This window comes from Bombina bombina, chromosome 5, assembly GCF_027579735.1.
Source record: "Bombina bombina isolate aBomBom1 chromosome 5, aBomBom1.pri, whole genome shotgun sequence".
Lineage (NCBI taxonomy): Eukaryota > Metazoa > Chordata > Amphibia > Anura > Bombinatoridae > Bombina > Bombina bombina.
In genome coordinates, this window is record NC_069503.1 from 668,910,410 (window position 1) to 668,934,377 (window position 23,968).

Sequence of the window (23,968 nt, forward strand, 5' to 3'; positions counted from 1 at the left end):
CAGCACCAATAATTAAAGGGAAGTGCTTGAAATGTATTTAGTTTTTAATGCCCCTTTAAAAGTATAGGAAAGACAAAATTAAACTTGCATGATTCAGATAGAGCATGCCATTTTAAAACACTTTTAAATTCACTTCTATTTTCAAATGAGCTTCGTTTTCTTGGTATCCCTTGCTGAAAAAGAATATGCACATATCCTACACTAATGGGAGCTTTATCTCTTCTGATTGGCTAACGGTGTTAAGCTGGGAGGTGTTTGTGCGGGCTATAATGACTATGATTTCCCATACCGTAAAGAACACAGTAGGAGTAGGTGGATGTTGTTTATAATAGGTTGTGGTTGCCTTGTATTACTGACAAGGTGATTTGGGTGCACATAGGAGGTAAATGTATCCGTAAGAGGATCAATGATTAGAATATTTGCACATAGGATTTTATATGACAGAGAGGTGTGTGGTCTAGCGTGTTAGCTGATTGGCTGAATGGTATCTTTGGAAGGTTCCACTTAGGAAGGGGTGCATAGGATGCGTGATTTATACAATTTTATACAATCTTTTGCTTCTCTTTCATTTACACTCCGTTATGTTTGGTTCACGGTAACGCCATGGGATAGGTATATCTTTCACATTAATTAAATGGGAGCTGGCTATTATTGCGGCAGGATGTACACTGATATGTATGATTTATTTACAAAGTATCACACACTGTTTTCTGTAACTTTTGGTTTTGACTCCTTGACAGCCATGATTGGCTTGATTTAGGGGGAAGGGTATAGGCCTATATAAGTTTTCCATTTGCCATGATTGTTTGTCAGAAGAAGGGACTGTGTTTGTCCCGAAACGTCACTTTAATAAATATTATTCACTATATGACGTCTGAAGTCCAGTGAGTGCTTACTACTGAGCTCTATTTGATTACCACATAGCACCCTGGCAGCTATGGTTTAGATGGTGAGAGTGCACACACCATTATCACATATATATATATATATATATATATATATATATATATACACATACATACACACACACACACTATATATATATATATATATATATATATATATATATATATATATATATATATATATATACACACACACACATACATACACACACAGTAGAGTGGTCTGGACTAATAAAGTATAATTTTATTCACACACAAATAGATAACAGCAGAATGGATTTCTCTACTTAAAATTGCTACATGAAGAGTAAAAGAACACTTACATTTTTCAATGGAGAATGAGAAAACATAGAGAAACCTTCAAAGATATATTCATGGTCATCATACTCAATGATTGTAGGCCGATCCGTCTAATAAAAAAAAAAGCAAAAATATTTGAGTGCAACTTTCAGGCTCATTAGGTTTATATTCCTCAAGTTGCCTGGAAAAATGAAAATATTTTGGCACCAGTGTAAGGCAACAGTTAATTAGGTAATCACGTCCTGCAATTAGAAAACACTGCAAACTATGGTTCTCTTATTAACTGTTGTACTGCTGGGTCGCACACAAAACTGGCCTTAGAGAACACTGTTTGGCACTAACATTCTTTAAGTGGGACATTAAATTGTTCTTCAATTTTTTAAAAACGAATTTATACCTCAAAATTTATATAAACAACGTATGCAGACTAAGAGCCAAGGATTAAGAGAGTGGCAGGACTGACCTATGCCCTTGCTAACATGTAATCGGTTTGCTGACTGCACTAGCTTTAGGGAGGCAAAAAGGTTAATTGAGGAGCAAAAGTAGCACAACAAACTGGTCGCCAACTAATTCTAATTTTTCTTTAACCTCAACTGTATATCAGGAAATCATTAGTAGGGATGAGAAAATAAATTAGTGCTCAGGCAAAACCCAGAGTTAATTGGGAAAGTTAATCTCTTTTGCCAATTTGCAGACACCACACAAATTAACCAAACACAAACAAGGAGGGAGTGTGGAATTCATCAATCTGTTTTATGCCTACTTAGGAAATAAGTTAAATCATGATCTGAACATAAGTATTTACCTCCATCAATGCATTAAGAATCTGTTGTCTGATTTGTAATTCACAGTGTAGTTGCACTTAAAAAGTTAGACAAATACACTCAGTAATGTCTTTTAGTCTACATAAGAAAAGCTTTCCTATGCTGAGAAGGTGAATACAATGTATACTGGTTGACTATTCTATATTGGCTGTAGTGGCAATCTAAATGGGAGATTAGGTAAGAGCAGATCATAATTAGCAATGCATAAATTTCAATTCATTTATAAGTCACTAATTTAACAATATGGTTGTACATGCATTTCAAAACGGAGGAAAAAAGTAGAAGCAGCAACTGGTTTTAAAGGGTCATAACATATGTCATTCAAATGCATAGTACCAACAAGAGTATTGCATTGAGACATTATACTTTTTTACTTGACTAAATATACATTTCTAAGTAGATGAGCTTTCTCAAGTCTGAAGCAATACTGACCAATTCAATGGAATTTACAGATTATATCTTGAAACAGGGCTCAATTAATCAAGCCTATCGCCCCCTACGACTGCAGGTTCTCACAAGAGAACCTGCAGTCAGTATTTATCAAACAGCGGCACTAGCTTGATAAATCGAGCCCAAAGTGTTACAGAGGTCTGAGTGCAGGTAAAGGAGGGGGTGTAGTAAAAATCATGAGGGGGCTTATGTGACATAGGCAGACAGTATCCAGTGTAAGAGAACAGACAGGGGGAATATATAGTTTTTACCTTCTCTCATATAGTCAATTACTTTGCATATTCCACATTTTAAATACATAGGTACACAGGTAAGCCTTTCTCCTTTCTTCTTTTTTGACTTTATTCAATATGCACATTATATATTACATTGCACTGTAAATTGTTCCACTTTAATGTGTCCCTAACTATACCAGCTGCATAATATTAACTGTATTGGAAACAGTTTCTTTAGAATTATTCTTCAAATTCAAATATTTGCAATGCTCGTTGAAACCCCCACTCATAATTAAAGTTCAATACCTAAAGGGACATGAAACCATGTTAATTTTGACGGCAAATTTCGATTTAGTCTTTTGACTAAAATGCCATTTTAGTTTTAGCCGTATTTTAGTCATCTGAATTGTTTTAGTTTTAGTCGACTGAATCTCCAGTAGATTTTAGTCGACTAAAATCTAAGGGGTTTAGTTAAAGTGTAATGCATTATTTAAGCATTTCTCTATAATTTGCAAACTGATTATATAGTCTAGGAGTAAACATAACACCTGTTAATATTTATGGTATTAAGGTTTAAACATGCAATACCGACACAGAATTAGCCGTTGTGATATACAATGTCTTTATTAAAACATAAAATTAAATAAAACCAAGTTTCATAAACAAACAGAAGTGAAACTTTAAAATATAAAAAAACAAAACTGTAAACTGTATTGCACATATTACCCAATCTAAAACTTTAACAGTTCTCTGTTAATAATTAAAACAAGTATTAAAGGGACACTGTACCCAATTTTTTTCTTTTGTGATTCAGATTGAGCATGACATTTTAAGCAACTTTCTAATTTACTCCTTTTATCAAATTTTCTTCATTCTCTTTGTATCTTTATTTGAAATGCAAGAATGTAAGTTTAGATGCCGGCCCATTTTTGGTGAACAAACTGGGTTGTCCTTGCCGATTGGTGGATTAATTAATTCACCAATAAAAAAGTACTGTCCAGAGTACTGAACCCAAAACAAGCTTAGATGCCTTCTTTTTCAAATAAAGATAGCAAGAGAACGAAGAAAAATTGATAATAGGAGTAAATTAGAAAGTTGCTTAAAATTGCATGCTCTTTTTGAATTACAAAATAAAAATTTTGGGTACAGTGTCCCTTTAAGTAATAACACAACAAAAAGTTTCTGCAGCTAGCACAGGCACAGCATAACTTAAGCCCATACTCGTGGGTTATGCTTATTTCTATAGGAAGAATCAATTGATTGTTCACAGATTCAAAAAAATTTCAGCAACGATATTAGCACTGCTCTAGAACTTCCAAACTCATTATATACTCCTGGAGTAAAGGTTTATTAACATGTTTTTATTTATGGTATTAAGGTTTTAACATACAATACAGACTTAAAGGGACAGTCTAGGCCAAAATAAACTTTTATGATTCAGATAGAGCATGTAATTTTAAACAATTTTCCAATTTACTTTTATCACCAATTTTGCTTTGTTCTCTTGGTATTCTTAGTTGAAAGCTTAACCTAGGAGGTTCATATGCTAATTTCTTAGACCTTGAAGGCCACCTCTTTTCAGAATGCATTTTAACAGTTTTTCACCACTAGAGGGTGTTAGTTCATGTATTTCATATAGATAACACTGTGCTAGTGCACGTGAAGTTATCTGGGAGCAGGCACTGATTGGCTAAACGGCAAGTCTGTCAAAAGAACTGAAATAAATGGGCAGTTTGCAGAGGCTTAGATACAAGATAATCACAGAGGTTAAAAGTATATTAATAAAACTGTGTTGGTTATGCAAAACTGGGGAATGGGTAATAAAGGGATTATCTATCTTTTAAAACAATAAAAAATCTGGTGTAGACTGTCCCATTAACAGATTTAACTTTTGTGGTATATAACATGTCTTTATCTTAAAATTTATTAAAATTAAGTTTCGAAAATGACAAAAGAGCAGTAGATATAGATTGATTATAACACCTTGCATAAAATGTTTGTCAGCAAATTTTGATTTAGTTTTTAGTCATTGTCTTTTGACTAAAATGTCATTTTGATTTAGTTTTAGTCATAGACTTTTGACTAAAATCCCATTTTAGTTTTAGTCATATTTTAGTCAGAATTTCTTTAGTTTTATACTCATTTTAGTCTAGTTTTAGTCGACGAAATTAACACTGCATGAAACCCAAATTTTTTATTTCATGATTTAGAAAAAAGCATGCATTTTTAAACAACTTTCTAATTTACTTCTATTATCTAATTTACTTCATTCTCTTGATATCCTGTGATGAAAAGCATATCTAGATAGGCTCAGAAGCTGCCGATTGGTGGATGCACATAGATGCCTCGTGTGATTGGCTCACCCATGTTCATTGCTATTTTTTTTATTTTTTTTAAAGGATATCTAAAGAATTAAGCAAATTAGACAATAGAAGTAAATTGGAATGTCGTTTAAATTGTATTCTCTATCTGAATAATGAAAGAAAAATTTGGGTTTAATGTCCCTGTTGGCCTTGGAATAAAGAGATTGAAAGATAACACAAGTATCTCTGCTCTTCTTGCAACTCAGTCCATTTATAAAGGCATGTTCTTGAGAACAATGGGTTGCGGTTTCAATGAACAAAAGCAGTTATTTCAAATACAGATTCCCACAGATTTAATAATCACAACCATTAAATAGTGCATCTTATCTTAACAATAATGATATACAACCTGTTTTGCTTTAATACTGGTTGTTACATTTACAATTGAAATGTGATCTATACCACCACTGAACATTATACTGTTAGGTGCTAAAAACATAGAAGAGACAGTAATTTAAAAAGTTCCAATTCAAAAATAAGTGAGAATAGCAACTAATAAAAGAACTGTTCTCTGTACCCAGTTCAACAGCACAATCTAAAAAGCATACAATACAAGTTGTGCTAAAAGCATATCAATCACACTTAAAATCAACTAATTCACAAATACTCAATACAAATAAATAACCTCCACCAGTGGGGAAATAAAATAAACACCAAATTACAAAACTTATAAATTTAAACAAAAAAGAAAAAAAAAATTGGTATGTTCTCACACTCCACATAAGTATGAAACAACCTTTAAGGAAGAGGAATCCAGTATTAATTGATCCAAAACAGTCAAATTCTTACTGAAATTTTACAAATATAGTTTAAATATCAAAGGCTTGAAAATGCTTTAATTATGCAATCCTCTTACTGGAGACAGCCACTTGAACCAGGCTGGGTTGGACTAGTACTGTGACCCCCAAGCAGCATCTTATTTCTCTCTGAGGATTCCACGTGAGTTTGGGGTTGACTCGCCTCAGCTGCTTTACAATTCTCAGCCGCTACAATTCTCAGCCGCTACAGTGTCATGTCAAAAAATTCCCCCTTGTGGTCCTCTAGTATTTGCTCCGGATAAGCAATACAGCGTCTCACCTACTATTCCGATATAGAGTTCCTTAGATTGCACCACTAGGCGTTTACGTGTTCTTCACCAACAAAATGGTCTCCTTCAGTGAAAATATTTATCAGAGCACTCTGAACTGGAAAATCTCCTTCCTATTAAATCTGTATCAACATATGTTCTTATTTGTTTTTGATATTTTTTAATCGTGTTTTTAATTAGGTTATGTTTACGTACTGTGACTTTACTTCATTATAATAGATTTTGCATATAAAACAGACTTTACATAAAAGGATTCAAATCAACTTCCATATTTAACCCATATGGATGCAAAGTATTAAAATAATAACATTAATTCTGCCTCATGATATAATAACTGTCTTCCAAAGTTACCTCCTTTCGAAATCTTATTTTTAATTCCCCAATACAATAAACTCTTAGCACTTTTGTTATGGGTTTCTTTAACCCCTTAAGGACCAGCGACGTACCCTGTATGTCGCTGGCCTTTTTTTGGGACTTGATTGTTTTTTAGCGCGGTCTTGCCACCAGCATTGAGACTGCTTTATTGCACAAAGCCTGCTGGAGGGAGGGAATTAATAGCGTGTTCTTGCTAGACTTGTGCTATTATGTCCTGAAAAAAAACCTTAATGACCAGTGACATACAGGGTACCTTGTGGTCATTAAGGGGTTAAAATGGTTAGACAATAAATGGTCTTCAAATCCATTTGTTATATTTATCAAATGTTCTCCGATACAATCTCTACAGAGTCTTTGACCAAAAAACAGCTTTTTTGCATGGGCATTGTATATGGTAATTTATTTCAGTATCCTTACACCTGATCACATCCATTATATTAAATTCACATTCCTTGGTACTGGAATACACCTGTTCTTTGTTTTGTTGCTATATTTGTAAGCTGTACAGCATAACAAGGGAAATGTTATACACTAATTTTCATATACTGGCATGTGATAGATCCTACTATAAAGAAGAATATGCACAGATACTGATCTAAAACTGCAGTATAAACCCTTTTAAAAACTTATTTAGAAGCTCCCCATTTAGCAGTGTTGATGAGGTTAGGCTGGAACACCAAGTAAAAAAGGCTGGTGACAGCAGGAAGAGCAGACACCTCCCTCCCCTGCATATGAAAAGACATTGCACAAACAGTAGCATCAGGTATCTGTAGACTTGAGTCTACATCTAATACTTTGGGACTTGGTTAGGAATCTGAAAATCAGCACAATGTTATTAAAAAAATAAGCAAAACTATACATTGTTACAAAAACACTCCCAGATAAGCTTTATAAATGGATCATATACAAAACATTTATGCAAAGAAACCAAATTTATGCTTACCTGATACATTTGTTTCTTTCCGGATAAGGAGAGTCCACAACGTCATCAATTACTAGTGGGAATATCACTCCTGGCCAGAAGGAGGATGTAAAGAGAACCACAGCACAGCTGTTAAGTATCACTCCCCTCCCACAATCCCCAGTCATTCGACCGAAGGGAAATGGAAAAAGGAATAACACATAGGAGTATAGGTGCCTGAGGTCTTAAAATAATGGTAGGGTTGTGGACTCTCCATATCTGGAAAGAAACAAATGTATCAGGTAAGCATACATTTTGTTTCCTTTCCTAAGATATGGAGAGTCCACAACCTCATCAAATACTAGTGGGAAGCAATACCCAAGCTAGACTAGGGAGGGAGAACAAGACAGGCAGACCTAAACGGAAGGCACCACCACTTGAACAACCTTTCTCACAAAAGAAACCTCAGCCGAGGCAAAAGTATCAAATTTGTAAAATTCAGAAAAAGTATGCAAAGAAAATCAATTGCAAATCTGTTCCAAAGAAGCTTCATTTGTGAAAGCCCAAGAAGAGTAGACAACCCTCGAAGAGTAAGCTGTAGTTCTCTCAGGAGGATGCTGACCAGCTGTCTCAAACAAAAATTATACTCCTCAACCAGAAAGAAAAAGTAGCAGCAGAGCTTTCCAGAGAAACAAACAAACAGGGCAGAGGACTAGCGAAAATCCTTATTCGCCTGTAGGTAGAATTTTAGAGCACACACAACCTCCAAGTTGTGCAACAATCGTTCCTATAAGGAGGAGGATTAGGACAGAGAGAAGGAACAATAATGTCCTGATTAATCTTTATATCTGAAACCACTTTCGGAAGAAAAACCAACTTAGAACGAAGAACCACCTTATCAGAATGAAAGATAAGGAAAGGCGAATCACACTGCAAAACCAAAAGTTCCGAGACTCTCCGAGCAGAAGAGATAGAAACAAAACCTTCCAAGATAACTTAATATCTATGGAATGCAATGGCTCAAACGGAGCCTGCTACAAAACCTTAAAGGGACAGTCAACACAAGAATTTTTGTTGTTTTAAAAGATAGATAATCCCTTTATTACCCATTCCCAGTTTTGCACAACCACCACGGTTATATTAATATACTTTTTAGCTCTGTGATTACCTTGTACCTAAGCATATTTTGACAGTCCCCTGATCACATGATATTTTATTTATTATCTATTGACTTTCATTTTAGCCAATTAGTGCAGTGTCTGCCACAATCCACGGGCATGCTCACAATGTTATCTATATGGTTTACTTGAACTAGCTCTCCCCTGTTGTGAAAAGCAAATACAAAAGCATGTGATTAGAGGCGGCCTTGAAGGGCTTAGAAATTATCATATGAGCCTTCCTAGATTTAGCTTTCAACTAAGAGAACCAAGCGAACAAAGCAAAATTGGTGATAAAAGTAAATTGGAAAGTTGTTTAAAATTACATGCCCTATTTGAAACAGGAAAGTTTTTTTTTGGACTTGACTGTCCCTTTAAGAGCAAGGTTAAGGTTCGAAGGAGGAGCAACGAACTTAAACACAGGCCTGATACTGACCAGGGCCTGACAAAAGGATAATACAGAAATCGGACCCTTCAGAGAATTGACTGACAATCCCTTCTTCAAACCTTCCTAGAGAAAAAATCAAAATCCTAGGAATCCTGACCCTACTCCAAGAGAAGCCTTTGGATTCACACTAATAAAGGTATTTACGTCATACCTTATAGAAATTCTTTCTACAGGCTTGCAAGCCTGAAAAATGACAGACTGCGAACAACCACGCTTAGACAGAACTAAGCGTTCAATCTCCAAGCAGTAAGCTTCAAAGAAACGAGACTGGATGAAGAAATGGACCCTGAGGTAGAAAGTCCTTCCTCAGAGGCAACCTCCAATGTGAAATAGATGACATCTTCACTAGGTCTGCATACCAGATCCTACAAGGCCATGCTGGAGCTATTAGAATTACCGATGCTCTCACCTGTTTGATACGAGCAATGACTTGTGGAAAGAGAGCAAACGGAGGAAACATATGCCAGACTGAAATCCCAGGGAACCGCCAGAGCATCTATCAGGGCGGCCTGTGGATCTCTTGACCTTGAAAAGTACCTTGGAAGCTTATCATTCTGCCGAGGCGCCATCATATTCAACTCCGGCACCGCCCATTTGAGGGTTAGCCTGGAGAACACCACCGGATGGAGAGTCCACTCCCCGGGATGAAATGTCTGTCTGCTCAGGAAATCCGCTACCCAGTTGTCCACTCCTGGAATGTGGATGGCAGATAGACAGCAATTGTGGGCTTCCGCCCACTGAACAATCTGAGCCACCTCCTTCATGGCTAAGGAACTCCGAGTTCCTCCCTAGTGGTTGATGAAAACCACTAAAGTGATATTTTCTTACTGGAACCTGATAAACCGAGCTAAGGACAATTGAGGCCAAGACATCAGAGCATTGTAAATCCCTCTCAACTCCAAAATGTTTATGGCGAGAGCAGACTCCATAGTCCTTGCACCCTAAACAAATCCTAGACTGCTCCCCAGCCCAGCAGGCTGGCGTCAGTGGTCACAATCACCCAGAATGGTCTCCGGAAGCATGTGCCCTTAGACAGATGCTCCTGAGAAAGCAACCACGGAAGAGAGTCTCTTGTTGACTGCTATAGATCTATCCTCTGAAACAGATCCGGATGGTCCCCGTTCAATTGTCTGAGCATGCATAACTGCAGAGCTCACAAATGGAATCGAACAAAGGAAAAGATGACCATGGAAGAGACAATCAGACCAATTACCTCCATACATTGAGCCACTGATGGCCAAACAGACTGCAGAGAGAGGCAAGAGGAAATAATTTTGGATTTTCTGACCTCTGTCATAGATAGGAAATCTATTATGGTCCCTAAGAAAACTATCATTGTAGCTGGAACAGGGGAACTCTTTTCCAGATTCACTTCCCATACGTGGGAACGTAGAAAAGACAACAAGATCTCTGTACGAGAGTTTGCTTGTTGAAAAGATGGCACCTGAACCCATATGTCTTCCAGTTAGGGAGACACAGCAATTCCCCGAGACCTGATCGCTGCAAAGACAACTCCCAGAACCCTCCATTGACAGAGGCAAAGAGAATGACTGGGGATTGAGGGAGGGGAGTGATACTTAACAGCTTTGCTGTGGTGCTCTTTGCCTCCTCCTGCTGGCCAGGAGTGATATTCCCACTAGTAATTGATGACGTCATGAACTCTCCATATCTTAGTAAAGAAAAAATCTAGTGTAAAATGTTCCATTTTAAATACATTTGTTAAATTGTAAGATTATAACATATCCCGCTATTTAAGGCACACATTAATTGCACAAAGTATCAGACTGCCCCCATACTACTACTTCATAATCCTACTCGGCTAGCAAAAATTTTTGTGGATATCACTGGCAACTATTCTTACTTTGGGGAATGTTATAGCTGTAGAGCTTGCAAATTTAGCAACAAAAGAAAAGAGAGAAAAAAACATAATTTATGCGGCTCACGGAGACAAGCTCCTAGGTTGGGAAGAGGAGTGGGGACTGTCAGCGGCATTCCGAGGACCCGGAGAGAACCAGCCTCCACTTTCGATAAGGCACAACAGCGCACATGTGAGTAGGCCCTGGCACAATTCTATCACGTCACAACGATGTAGAAGACACAAGAAACCAGTACTTACATGCCTGCTAAATCTCTTTTGCGATGTTAAGTAAAAGAAAAATACACAAAGATCTGCAGACAAGTCTATACTCTCAATACAGACCTTAGAAATCAAGAGGGAGAGAGAATGAACATTAAATCATCTCTTGACCTGGATCTTGCATCTCACTTTATAAACTTTTGGTTATTATACATTTTAACCAACAAGTTCTAATACTGCTATAGTTCTATCAATCTGCTGCGAGCAGAACTTGTGTTTGTAACATGCAAACAAACAACTGACACTGCAAGCTCCATTATTTATATCTTATTTACTATGGATTCTGCAACACACTTTTCAAAATAGAGGGAGAAGGAGATCACTATATTAAGTCAACCTAATTCTAACCCTATATGTGTTTGTCAATTTTTTTTCTATTTAACACTATCTTAAAGAATAATTTGGTGGCAGATATACCAAAAGTGTATAGCTTCTTTCCCCTTATAGAAAGAGATTTTGATGCACCAACTATAAATTAATATAACAGAAAGCTATTTTTTTTTTTTTTTTTTAACATTCAAGGTATCTAACTTATATTTAAAATTGTGTTTTACCAACATAAACTGAGAATGTCAGCAAGGAAGATAAATAGACTAGAAAAGGCTGCAAAGCCAGCATCAGTGGATACTTTCTTTAAGACTTTAAAATTGACCAAACAGCATGAGACAATGGATATTTATATGGTTACACATTCCCTCTCCTCCCAATAAAAATCAATATGGGATCTTTAGGATAAACTGGATGATATGGAAAATAAGAGCAGGAGATGCAACATCTGACTTAAGGGGATCCCTGAAACAGTCACTACCAAAGATCTCGCTTCTTATTTACCACAACTCTTCCGCACCATTACAGGTGACACCGGTGAGACATAATATCTGTTAGAGCATGCACATACAGCTTTTAGAGAAAAACCAAGAGCCGATAAACCCCAGAGAAATATAATAATAGTCACATTTCTCAAAATTAGCAGCAGCCAGAAAGATATTTTTAAAGTTCCAAGGGAATGTAATACAATTTTTTCAAACTCTTTTTCAGAACCCTGCAACAATGACATTACGAACACATTATGTCCTCTAAAATCTTTATTTTAAATCTTTAAAATCAGATCTCTTATTGTTGGGGTTTCACCTTTGCCTTACATATAATGAAAAAAGGTAGAACAATTACTATCAAAAATGTATGGGAAATATTGGATATTTGTAAGACCTTCGGTTTGGCAGAGCCCTACATTCAGATGGAACTGGGCTCACCAGACATAACAGACTTACCGCCTACAAATTTCATCTCAAAAATCAAACTAGTCTAAGGTTTCTAAGAAACGACTTAACACCTGAGATACTGTCCCTCCAGGCTTGACGAAAACCTAAATGTATCCTTGAAATTTAATGGACTCAGTCACTCTGATTTGCCTCCTACTGAGGAAAAGGTCCTCTTTCCCCTCTCTCCTTTTTCTTTGCTCAATTTTTCTCTAGCTTTTCTTCTTTTTTGGCACTATATTACATAGATTTTATGGTTAAGATGACTTTGCTAAATACTATTGACTAGGTATTGCCCTAACAATGTTTATATGACCACATTAATAAATGTCTTAACAGGTTATCATGCCGATATAAAAGGTAGCTTTTTAAAATAGCCTTAAAATCTCAGCCATCTACAGAAGAGTATTTAATTTATTAACCAAACATCACTAACTGCATCCACTTATTACTATAACAACAAATTGATGTTTATTGTTTTTACTAGTTAAAACTGTTAGAGTATATTTTTTAAGATTTAATTTTTTTATTTTATTGCTTTTGTATCACTGTATACTTAATGTCAACTCATCCAATGCAGTAACATTTGTGGTATGTTCTGAAGGGGACAATGGAGGGAATTTGGAGAGAGAGAGTATAGATCCTTATGATTTATATAAGATGGTCCACAAGATCCACACTATTTATTATTTAGACAAGTTGTGAAAGACACACCTAGAGGGATATCATATTTTACATTATACAATCTCCCGAAATAACCATATGGAATTATGAAGTCCCTATGATTAGTTTATTCTCACAATGTCAATGGAAAAACTGCTATGACTCAATATAAAACAATTCCAAGCTAATATCTCTAAGAAAAATATTTCATTAAGTCACAAATTCCCAAATATTGGGCTAGAGACTACATACTGCATTTCCATTCCCCAACAGAATAATAAAAAAAACATCACAAAAGACAATCACTGATAAAGATGGACGATATATATTAGTCCATGGACAAATACAGGGCACTGATATCTGGTTAGGCAATCTATATGCACCTAAAATGCACGAAAAGCAAGAGGGTTTTTTCCATCATATTTCAAACTTAATAACAAGGCTGGTGACAACATTCTATAGCCAAATATGTCATTGAATTATTTTCCTCACATTAACTACAAGACTCATGGACAATACTATATGGTATACTTCTGACACCACCGTCTACTCAGCTGCACATCATTGTTAAACCAAACATATATTTACAAGTTAGAGCTTTCAACCAATCCTGAGGTCAGGAAACATACACACATATGTGGTTGGATCATTCAATAGTCCAGGTTCAATTGAGTGAATTGTGGGAACCAAATAGAGTGAAATCTTGGACCCATGATCCTTCTTGCTTAAAAAAATCTGGCAATATATTAAAAAATATATTAAAAGCCATAGGAAAATATTGGCATATTAACTTGGACACCACGGTCAACCCATGTTTGACTTGGGCTGCACATAAATCAGTCATTAGGGAATTACTAATTTAGGGGGGAGGGGGAACTCTACGAAAAGAAAATGGTCACCTATTACAATTACAAACCGAGATAGAGAACCTAGAAAAGGAACACAAATTGACATTTAAATAGTATACTACAAAAATTACAGGGTAAACAAGAGGCTTTGTCCATAATATTAAATGAAAATTCTATTAAAGGATTACTTTCTGTTATAATTTTTAAGCTAAACAACTAACATATTAAAGTTAATAAACATTAATTAAAACCTGACCTATATTAATTAAAAACTGACCTATATTTTCTCCAAAACGAAGTTTCAGAACGTTCTAAAAGTTATATATTTTATTCGCCGATGTGGTCACGTTATCCTGCCCCCTATTTTCAGCACTGCATGTTCAAAATACTTAAACCAATAACTTTGTGTTTAAAGTGCCAATTTGAAACCTAGGTATTGTAAACGGATTGGTACAGAGCAAAGGATACCCACGGAGTGGGAGATTTCTGATATACGGTAGAGATATGTTAATGAAATGCTATTGATAAAAAGCGTATTTGGGGTAGTTAGTTAGTAACAGGCATAGAAAATATTTACTTACAGTGGCCCTTTAAGGCAGCACATAGAGTAAAAAACTATTTCTTTTTATTAGCAAATAAACCTGACAAATATCTAGCAAAAAAAAATTGAGACTTATCAAGCCTTTTCCATATTGTTAATACAAAAAGCCAACCAGACCATAATTTCCCATCCTCAATAAATAGTTAAATGTATTCACACAATATTATGGTACCCTTTACGATGGTAAAAAAGTTAATCACTAAGCACAAACCTACACACTAACAGTCTTTTATAGATAAAGCCAATTTGAATACCCTAATAGTGTTTCTAAACTCCAGTCCTCAGGACCCTTAGCAGGCCAGATATTCATTATATCTTAACTAGAGCACAGGTGAAATAATCAGCTGATCAGAAGCAATGGTTACTAACCTGCTCTCACCCATCAGCTGATTATTTCACCTGTGCTCTAGTTAAGATATAATGAATATCTGGCCTGTTAAGGGTCCTGAGGACTGGAGTTGAGAAACACTGCCCTAACAGATGAGGACTGAGAAACACTTGATGCGAAAATTATATGAGAAGAGATTCTATCCGCCATACAAGATCTTAAACCAGGGAAGGCCCCAGATGTGTTCCTTGGTGAATATTATAAACGCTTTAAATTGGCTCTAGTACCTCATTTAGTCAAATTCTCTAACTATATTATGGAAGGATATCTCCCTGTAGACCTACTTAAAGCTAAAATTGTAGTCATCCCAAAGCCAGGAAAAATTCCTAAACAATGTTCCAGCTATAGACCTATTTTCCTTATCAATCAGGATATTAAGTTAGTAACAAAAATCCTAGCCAACCATCTAAAAAATGTACTACCGTCAATCATTCACCAAGATCAAGTGGGATTTATTAAAGATAGGTGCCAGAGATAATGTGAGGAGGATGATATCTATTAAAATCTCCACCAAAGTGTAACAATATAGCCAAACTAGGTCTTACACGTTTTGGCGTGAGCCTTAATCATAGACCTTACTTCCCTGTGATCATACCTGTTGTTTAAAAACCACATTGCAATTTAACTAATGCATTCAAAATCTGACTAGTAATTAATTTAGTTTTTACCGCATCTGCCGATCTATCTCCATTTTTATGTCAATTATGAAACAGTGAGAAATCCATTTATTAGGCATTGAGCGGTTGTGGTGAGAGGTTACAGGGAGGAGGGGATTTTGGCAGCTCTAACCGTTTGTTGCTCAGTGGATGACAATTGGATGCAGCAGAGGATCAGCGTGAAGGTGTATAGTGGATCAGGTAGGAACAGGTTTGCCGACTTCCATTAGGGCTACATGAAAGAGCCCACCACGCATGGATTTGAAACCAATACAATCAGCAAAGCTTTTCACGTAGAAGCAAGATATGAGCTTTTTAATGTGTTTTAAGCTGTCACCTCTCTAGGAGAATATTAACACGCACTAAGTTTGTATCTCGTAGATGGTTGGGAACCGGACAGCAAACAAACAATCTGTGTACTTGGAGGATGATATCTGTAATACACTATTTTAATGAGAAAAAAATCATTGGATGCAGAGAAGGCATTTGATAGAGTCGATTGGTTATATATGCATAAAGTCCTGAATAGAATGTGATTTAACTGTTCCCTTATAACAGCCCTTAAAGGACTATATTCTAAACCAACAGCTAATATTAGAGCTATAGGTCATCAATCCAAAACAATTGATATTTTGAATGGCACACTGGGCCCCTAACTTCTAGATTAGCACAAATCTCTCTACTAAGCAGAAAAAATGGAGATTTAATATGGCCTAAACTAGGAGGTAGACAGAAGAAGATTCAAGTCACCAGATGATCCTATCTGGGATAAAGTTAAAATTAAATATGAGAATACATATCAATCATCGATCACAATGGTTTCGACACAGCAGGTTATTAGACATTAAAATAACCTATTCCCGACAAATTCCCTGAAGATGAACTGAAAATACTTAGAATCAAAAACCTATAGGAAACTTATTGATAAGTGGGAAAATAACAGGCTTATATAGAGTGGCAAATCTCATAAATAATACAGTTTAATTCACTTAAGCGAAAACTGGACCTTCTACCCTTACAGTGGTTCTTATACTTACAAATCACAACTGCCCTTTATAAGTATACACCGTTACCTCCAACCCAATCAAAACACTAACCTGGAGTTTTTTTCTGTAGCTCTCCTTCTAGACTTAAACAGGCTACCTCTCAGTTATATATCAATATACAACCGGCTATGATAAAATCCAAAATCTCCCAATATACTCTGTTGGGAGACTAATATAACAAAAGAAATGGATAGAGATCAATGGGACAAACTATTCTATAATTCATGTAGAGGACTGCTTAGTGCAGACATAAGAAAAAAAACTGTATCAAAATGGCTTTCACTGGGTACTTGACCCCATTAAAAACAGCACACTTAGTTAAGAGAGATATCTAGAAATTGTTTCAGAGGTTGTACAATCACCAGGACCATACCTACATATGTGGTGGGAGTGCACAAAAGTTAGTGGTACATATGGCTCACTCTTTCCAATCTTTTAAGTACTCTATTGAGTGAAAAGATATTCATTACACAAGCATTTGTAAATTAGAGGATCCCTAAATACAACTCACACATAAAATAAATTCATAAATTATTTTATGCACCATCACCAGAATGAGCATAGCCAAAAAACTAGAAGGCAATGGTACCAGAATGGTCTGAGATATTAACTAAAATCAAGACTACATTTTTAATGTATGAATCGGCAGCACAATTATATTTTCATAAAATTTGGTTCTAGAGAATGCTCCAGAGAAGCAATATATAATAATAAAAAAAAAAAACCTCACTCATAGTCAAGGAGTATATCTTTTTACCATAGATATTGAGAAGTACTATAATCTTTTTTTTTTTTGTACTTGTACCTTTTGTATAACACCCTCAGAACAAGAATGCCGTTTTCCGTCTTTGTAGAGGGATAAATAATTAGATGCAAGTATGTGATATATAGTAAACATGTTTATTTTTTTTTTGTATTAACTTTATAGTTTGTAATATCTATTTTGTAAACGCATTCTTCATTGATGATTGTACTGGACTGATAATATACATAGTATAAATAAAGGAACTGGATCATTAGAGTCCTTGCGTAACAGGTAGTTGTCTGCATTCAGGAGGTCAGCAGTACTTTTAGGAGGCCAAAAACAGTTTTTAAACTTCAAGTTTTCTTGTAAGAATACCTGTTAACTGCAATTATTTTGTTCTCAGTATGACATTTATTTTACTTATGTCTCTTGATAAATGTTTAATAAAAAATATTTCAACTAAAGTAAACAGGAAATAGTTAAACTATTTGGATACTATAAAAAAAAGAAAATGTATGCTTACCTGATAAATTTATTTCTTTTTTGACACGAGTCCACACATCATCTTTATTACTAATGGGTTATTCACCTCCTGGTCAGCAGGAGGCGGCAAAGAGCACCACAGCAAAGCTGTTAAATAGCTCCTCCCTTCCCTCCCACTCCAGTCATTTGACCGAAGTTAAGGAAAGAAAGGAAAAACCAAGGTGCAGAGGTGTCTGCAGTTACAATAACCAATAACCTGGCTTACAAGAACAGGGTGGGCCGTGGACTCATCGTGTCAAAAAAGAAATAAATTTATCAGGTAAGCATAAATTTTCTTTCCTTTTTTATGACACGACAAGTTCACTGATCATCTTAATTACTAATGGGATCCAATACCAAAGCTAGAGTACACAGATGATATGGGAGGGACAAGACAGGGAACCTAAATGGAAGGCAAGACTGCTTGAAGAACCTTTCTCCCAAAAGCGGCCTCAGCCAAAGCAAAAGTGTCAAATTTGTAGAATTTTGAAAAAGTGTGAAGAGAAGACCAAGTTGCAGCCTTGCAAATCTGTTCCACAGAAGCTTCATTTTTGAATGCCCATGAGGAAGCAACAGCCCTCGTGGAATGAGCGGTAACTCTCTCAGGAGGCTGCTGTCCAGCAGTCTCATATGCAAAGTGTATGATACTCTTCAGCCAAAAAGAAAGAGAAGTTGCCGTAGCTTTCTGTCACAAACAAAGAAGAAAACTGACGAAAGTCCTTAGTCGCCTGCAGGTAAAACTTTAAAGCACGGACCACGTCCAAATTGTGCAGAAGTCGTTTTTTTCTGAGGAGGATTAGGACACAAAGAAGGAACAACAATCTCCTGATTAATGTTCCGGTCAGAAACAACCTTAGGAAGAAAACCTAACTACGTAAAACTACCTTATCCAAATGGAAAATAAGATGAGGTTCATACTGCAATGCCGAGAGTTCAGACACTCTCTGAGCAGAAGAAATAGTAACAAGAAATAAAACCTTCCAAGATAACAACTTAATATCTAAGGAATACATGGGCTCAAACGGAGCCCCTTGAAGAACTTTGAGAACTAAATTAAGACTCCATGGAGGAGTAACTGGTTTGAAGACAAGCCTGATCCTGACCAAGGCCTGACAAAATGATTGTACATCTGGAACATCCGCCAGACGTTTGTGTAACAAAATAGATAGGGCCAAGATCTGGCCTTTTAAAGAACTTGTCGATAATCCCTTCTCCAAACCTTCTTGGAGAAAAGACAAAATTCTAGGAATCCTAACTCTACTCCATGAGTAGCCCTTGGATTCGCACCAATAGAGATATTTGCGCCAAATCTTATGGTAAATCCTTCTAGTTACAGGCTTACAAGCCTGAATCATGGTCACTATGACCGAGTCAGAAAACCCCTGCTTGGATAAAATTAAGCGTTCAATCTCCAAGCAGTCAGCTTCAGAGAAACTAGATTTGGGTGAAGAAAGGGCACCTGAATTAGAAGGTCCTTCCTCAACGGAAGTCTCCAAGGGGGCAGAGATGCCATCTCTACCAGATCTGCATACCAAATCCTGCGAGGCCAAGCCGGAGCTATGAGGATCACCGATGCCCTTTCATGTTTGATTCAAGCAATGACCCGAGGAAGAAGAGCAAACTGAGGAAATAGGTATGCTAGACTGAAGGTCCAAGGGACTGCCAGAGCATCTATCAGCTCCGCCTGGGGGTCCCTGGACCTCGACCCGTATCACGGAAGCTTGGCATTCTGTCGGGAATGCCATGAGATCAAATTCCGGCTGACCACACTTGAGAATCAGGCTGGAGAACACTTCCGGATGGAGTTCCCACTCCCCCGGATGAAAGGTCTGCCTGCTCAGGAAATCCGCCTCCCAGTTGTCCACCCCTGGGATGTGGATCGCCGATAGACAAGAGGTGGGCTTCCGCCCACTGGATTATTTTGGTTATCTTTGTCATCGCTAAGGAACTCCTCGTTGCTCCCTGATGATTGATGTAAGCCACTGAAGTTATGTTGTCCGACTGGAACCTGATAAACCGGACTGAGGGTAACTGGGGCCAGGCCAGAAGGGCATTGAAGATTGCTCTGAGTTCTAGACTGTTTATAGGGAGAAGAGACTCTGACTGAGTCCAAACTCCCTGAGCTTTTAGGGAGCCCCAGACTGCTCCCCAACCTAGAAGGCTGGCGTCTGTTGTCACAATCACCCAAGATGGTCTGCGAAAGCAGGTTCCCTGGGAGAGATGATCCAGAGACAACCACCATTGAAGAGAATCCCTTGTCTCCTGCTCCAGTTATTCGAGGAGACAAGACCGCATAATCTCTGTTCCATTGTCTGAGCATGCTTAACTACAGAAGTCTGAGGTGGAACCAAGCAAACGGGATGATGTCCATTGCCGCCACCATCAGCCCGATTACCTCCATACACTGAGCCACTGACGGCCGGGGAGTAGACTGAAGGACTAGGCAAGTTTCGATAATCTGATTTCCTGACTTCCGTCAGAAAAATCTTCATAGACAGGGAGTCTATTATGGATCCCAAGAAACTCTTTTCCAAATTTACCTTCCATCCGTGAGATCGCAGGAAGGATAAAAACATTTCCATGTCTGACCTTGCTTGTTGAAAGGATGGTGCCTGGACCAGAATGTCGTCCAGATAAGGTGCCACCGCAATACCCCGTGACCGAAGCACCGCCAACAGTGACCCCAGAACCTTTATGAAAATTCTGGGAGCAGTGGCAAGAACGAAAGGAATAGCCACGAACTGGAAGTGTTAGTCCTGGAAGGCAAATATTAGGTACTTGTGATGATCCCTGTGAATAGGAACATGTAGGTACGCGTCCTTTAAATCCACTGTTGTCATAAATTGACCCTCCTGGATCAAGGGAAGAATGGAACAAATAGTTTCAATCTTGAAGGACGGTACTCTAAAATTGGTCTGAAGGTTCCCTCCTTTCTGGGAACCACGAACAGATTGCAATAAAAACCCTGACCCTGTTCCTGTACTGGAACGGGAACAATCACTCCCAGGGCGGAGAGGTCTCCTACGCAGTGTAAGAATGCCTCTCTCTTTGTCTAGTTTGCAGATAATCTTGAAATCAGAAACTTGCCTCTGGGAGGAAAACTTTTGAACTCTAGTTTGTATCCCTTGGACACTATTTCTATTGCCCAGGGATCATGAACATCCCAAACCCAAACCTGAGCGAAGAAGGAAAGTCTGCCCCCTACAAGATCCGGTACCAGATCAGGGGCATGCCCTTCATGCTGTCTTGGATTCAATAGCAGGCTTCTTGGACTGTTTTCCCTTACTCCAAGACTGGTTAGGTCTCCATGCAGGTTTAGATTGTTCCTGCTTAGAGGAGGAAGAAGAAGCATTTCCCTTGAAATTTCGAAAGGAATGAAAATTACTCTGCCGTCCTGTTTGTTTCTCTTATCTTGAGGGAAAAGGTGACCCTTACCTCCCGTGATATCAGATATAATTTCCGTTAGGCCAGGTCCAAACAAGGTCTTCCCCTTGTAAGGAATAGACAGAAGCTTAGACTTAGAGGAAACATCTTCAGACCAAGATTTTAACCATAAGGCTCTGCGAGCTAGGATATAGAAACCCGAAATCTTAGCTCCCAGCTTAATAACTTGAAGGGAAGTGTCTGTAATAAAGGCATTAGCTAGTTTAAGAGCCTTTATCCCATCTTGGATCTCATTCAAGGAAGTCTCTGTCCTGAGAGCCTCAGAGAGTGCATCAAACCAATACGCCGCCGCACTAGTGACGGTAGCAATGCACACAGTTGGTTGCCATTGCAGACCCTGGTGAACATATATCTTTTTGAGTAGACCCTCTAACTTTTTGTCCATAGGATCTTTGAAGGCACAACTATCCTCTATGGGAATAGTAGTTCTCTTGGCTAAGGTGGAAATGGCCCCTTCCACCATAGGAACGGTTTGCCAAGCCTCCTTTATAGAGTCAGCTATGGGAAACATCTTAAAAATAGGAGAGGGAGAGAAAGATATGCCCGGAACCTCAAAATATTTGCCCAGTTTACTAGACTTCTTAGGGACAACCACTACCGTGGAGTCACTGTCGTCCAAAGTAACTAAAACCTCCCTAAGTAACAGATGGAGGTGCTCTAGTTTAAACCTAAAAGATACAACCTCCGAGTCCGTCAGAGGCAATAAACTTTCTGAATCTGAAATTTCACCTTCAGATGGTACAGCAGTACCCTACTCTTCAGGTCCTTGGGAGGGTACCTCCGAAATTGCAACAATTGCGTCAGAAACCTCGCTTACTGAATGTCTAGTTTTCCTCTTACGTTTGCCCTGCAACATTGGAAAAGCAGACAATGCATCAGAAATTGTAGAAGACATGAGAGAAGCTATGTCTTTTAAAGATAACTCCAGTGGGAGCTAGAGTAAAAGTGCAGGGCACTGCTTGTGCAGGCGGTAAAATTTGGGACGCTTGGGGAGAAAGCTGCGGCATACCTTGAACCTCGTCAGACTCTTGGACAGCATGAGTTTTTGAAAAGTTTTGCTCAGAAAAAATATTTTCCCTATAATTTAAAGTCTTCTCAATACACGAGGGACAGAAAGGGATTGGTGGTTCCACATTTGCATCAAAACACAAAGAGCAAGTGACATCTTGCAAGTCCCCTTGGTCTATACTGAAGCCCAATAATATAATTATGCAATAATAACTTTTTGACACAAAAAAGTTTGAGTGCAAAAAAAGTTACTGTCCCTTTAAATTTAAAAGTAACTTTTTTTTACTGCGTGTGTAAAAAACATACCCAAACGATCATAAACTAATAAAAATTACACCCCTACACCTCAGCAGCTTTGCGGAGGTGCCTACCCGACTGCAAGACCGGAGACCTCTTTCTCCCTCCTCGCAAACAATCCGGACTCGACAGGGGAACGACTCAGCTACTCTCCGGTCCTAGAAATGCCTGTTTAGTAAGAACCATGCGTTTCTAGGCAGAGACTGTATTATCCGGCCGGACTGTGTCTGCAGATAGAGGCGCAGTGAAAAAGCGCACAATACAGGAAGATCGGCCCATCGTGGGCGTGGCTAACAGATAAAATACTCTCCCGGTCGTTATTTTGTATTAAAAACACTGCCATGAGAGTAAAACCACCAGAGCCAAAAAATGCTCGTCTCCCAGCCCCAGTGCCTGCTTAACACTGCCTAGTTCTCATTGTCCCCATAATAAAGTGCCCGTTACCATAAGCCCTTTATATAGTGTAATGTTATATAGTAAAGTGCTCCTTTTCCTCTGAGTGTCCCAGGAAAATAGCACTTACCTCATATGTCTGACTGACAGCAAAGACAGTTCACCAGGTTTGAGGGGTCCTGGACCTGTGAAGAAAAGGAAATTCCTGAATAAATATTCCTCAGGTTTTCAGGGTTAGGGCAGCAATAATATATGGGAGGCGCAGTGAGAATTATGTCCCAGAAGTTCCCATTGCTCTAAAGCCACCACTGCTCTACTGAAGAGACTGAAATGGACTATGGCTACACCCTAGGACAAAGCAGCACAATCTTGTACCACTTTAAAAATAATAAACTCTTGATTGAAGAATCTTATCTAACACCTCACTTTACCACTTCCTAACACTAATGTAGGCAAAGAGAATAACTGGGGTGGAAGGGAAGGGAGGAGCTATTTAACAGCTTTGCTGTGATGCTCTTTGCCGCCTCCTGCTGACCAGGAGGTGAATATCCCATTAGTAATTAAGATGATCCGTGGACTCATCGTGTCATAAAAAAGAAAGAGTAATGGCCATGGGAAGGACATCTTGACAAAGGCAATTATGCTGAAACGTGTTGATGGTATGGAACAGCTCAGTAAGGTTTAATGCAAAGGAGACTTTCCTGTTCAGAGCAGTCAGATAATTATTTTAACTTAATACCGAGCCTGCCACTACCGATTGGTTGGTGAAGAACACATGACCGAATAGTGCAAATTAAGGAACTCCATATCCGAAGAGGAGGTTTGATGCTAGAGCGGTTATCTGGAGCAAGTACTAAAGGACCACAAAGTAGGGGATTGTTTGACATGTCGTTTAAGCTGCATGGAATTGTAATGTAGAACCTTAAAGGTCATTTC

General features: G+C 37.9%; 1 protein-coding gene across 1 annotated transcript in view; it reads right to left on the minus strand.

The window, feature by feature from the left end:
* The window catches only part of DROSHA (drosha ribonuclease III), a 734,939-nt gene that overhangs the window by 639,310 nt on the left and 71,661 nt on the right, over positions 1-23,968 (minus strand). Inside the window, exon 9 of the mRNA XM_053714616.1 lies at positions 1,229-1,315. Within this exon, the coding sequence (XP_053570591.1) occupies positions 1,229-1,315 (87 nt within the window). The remainder of the gene's footprint in view (positions 1-1,228; positions 1,316-23,968) is intronic.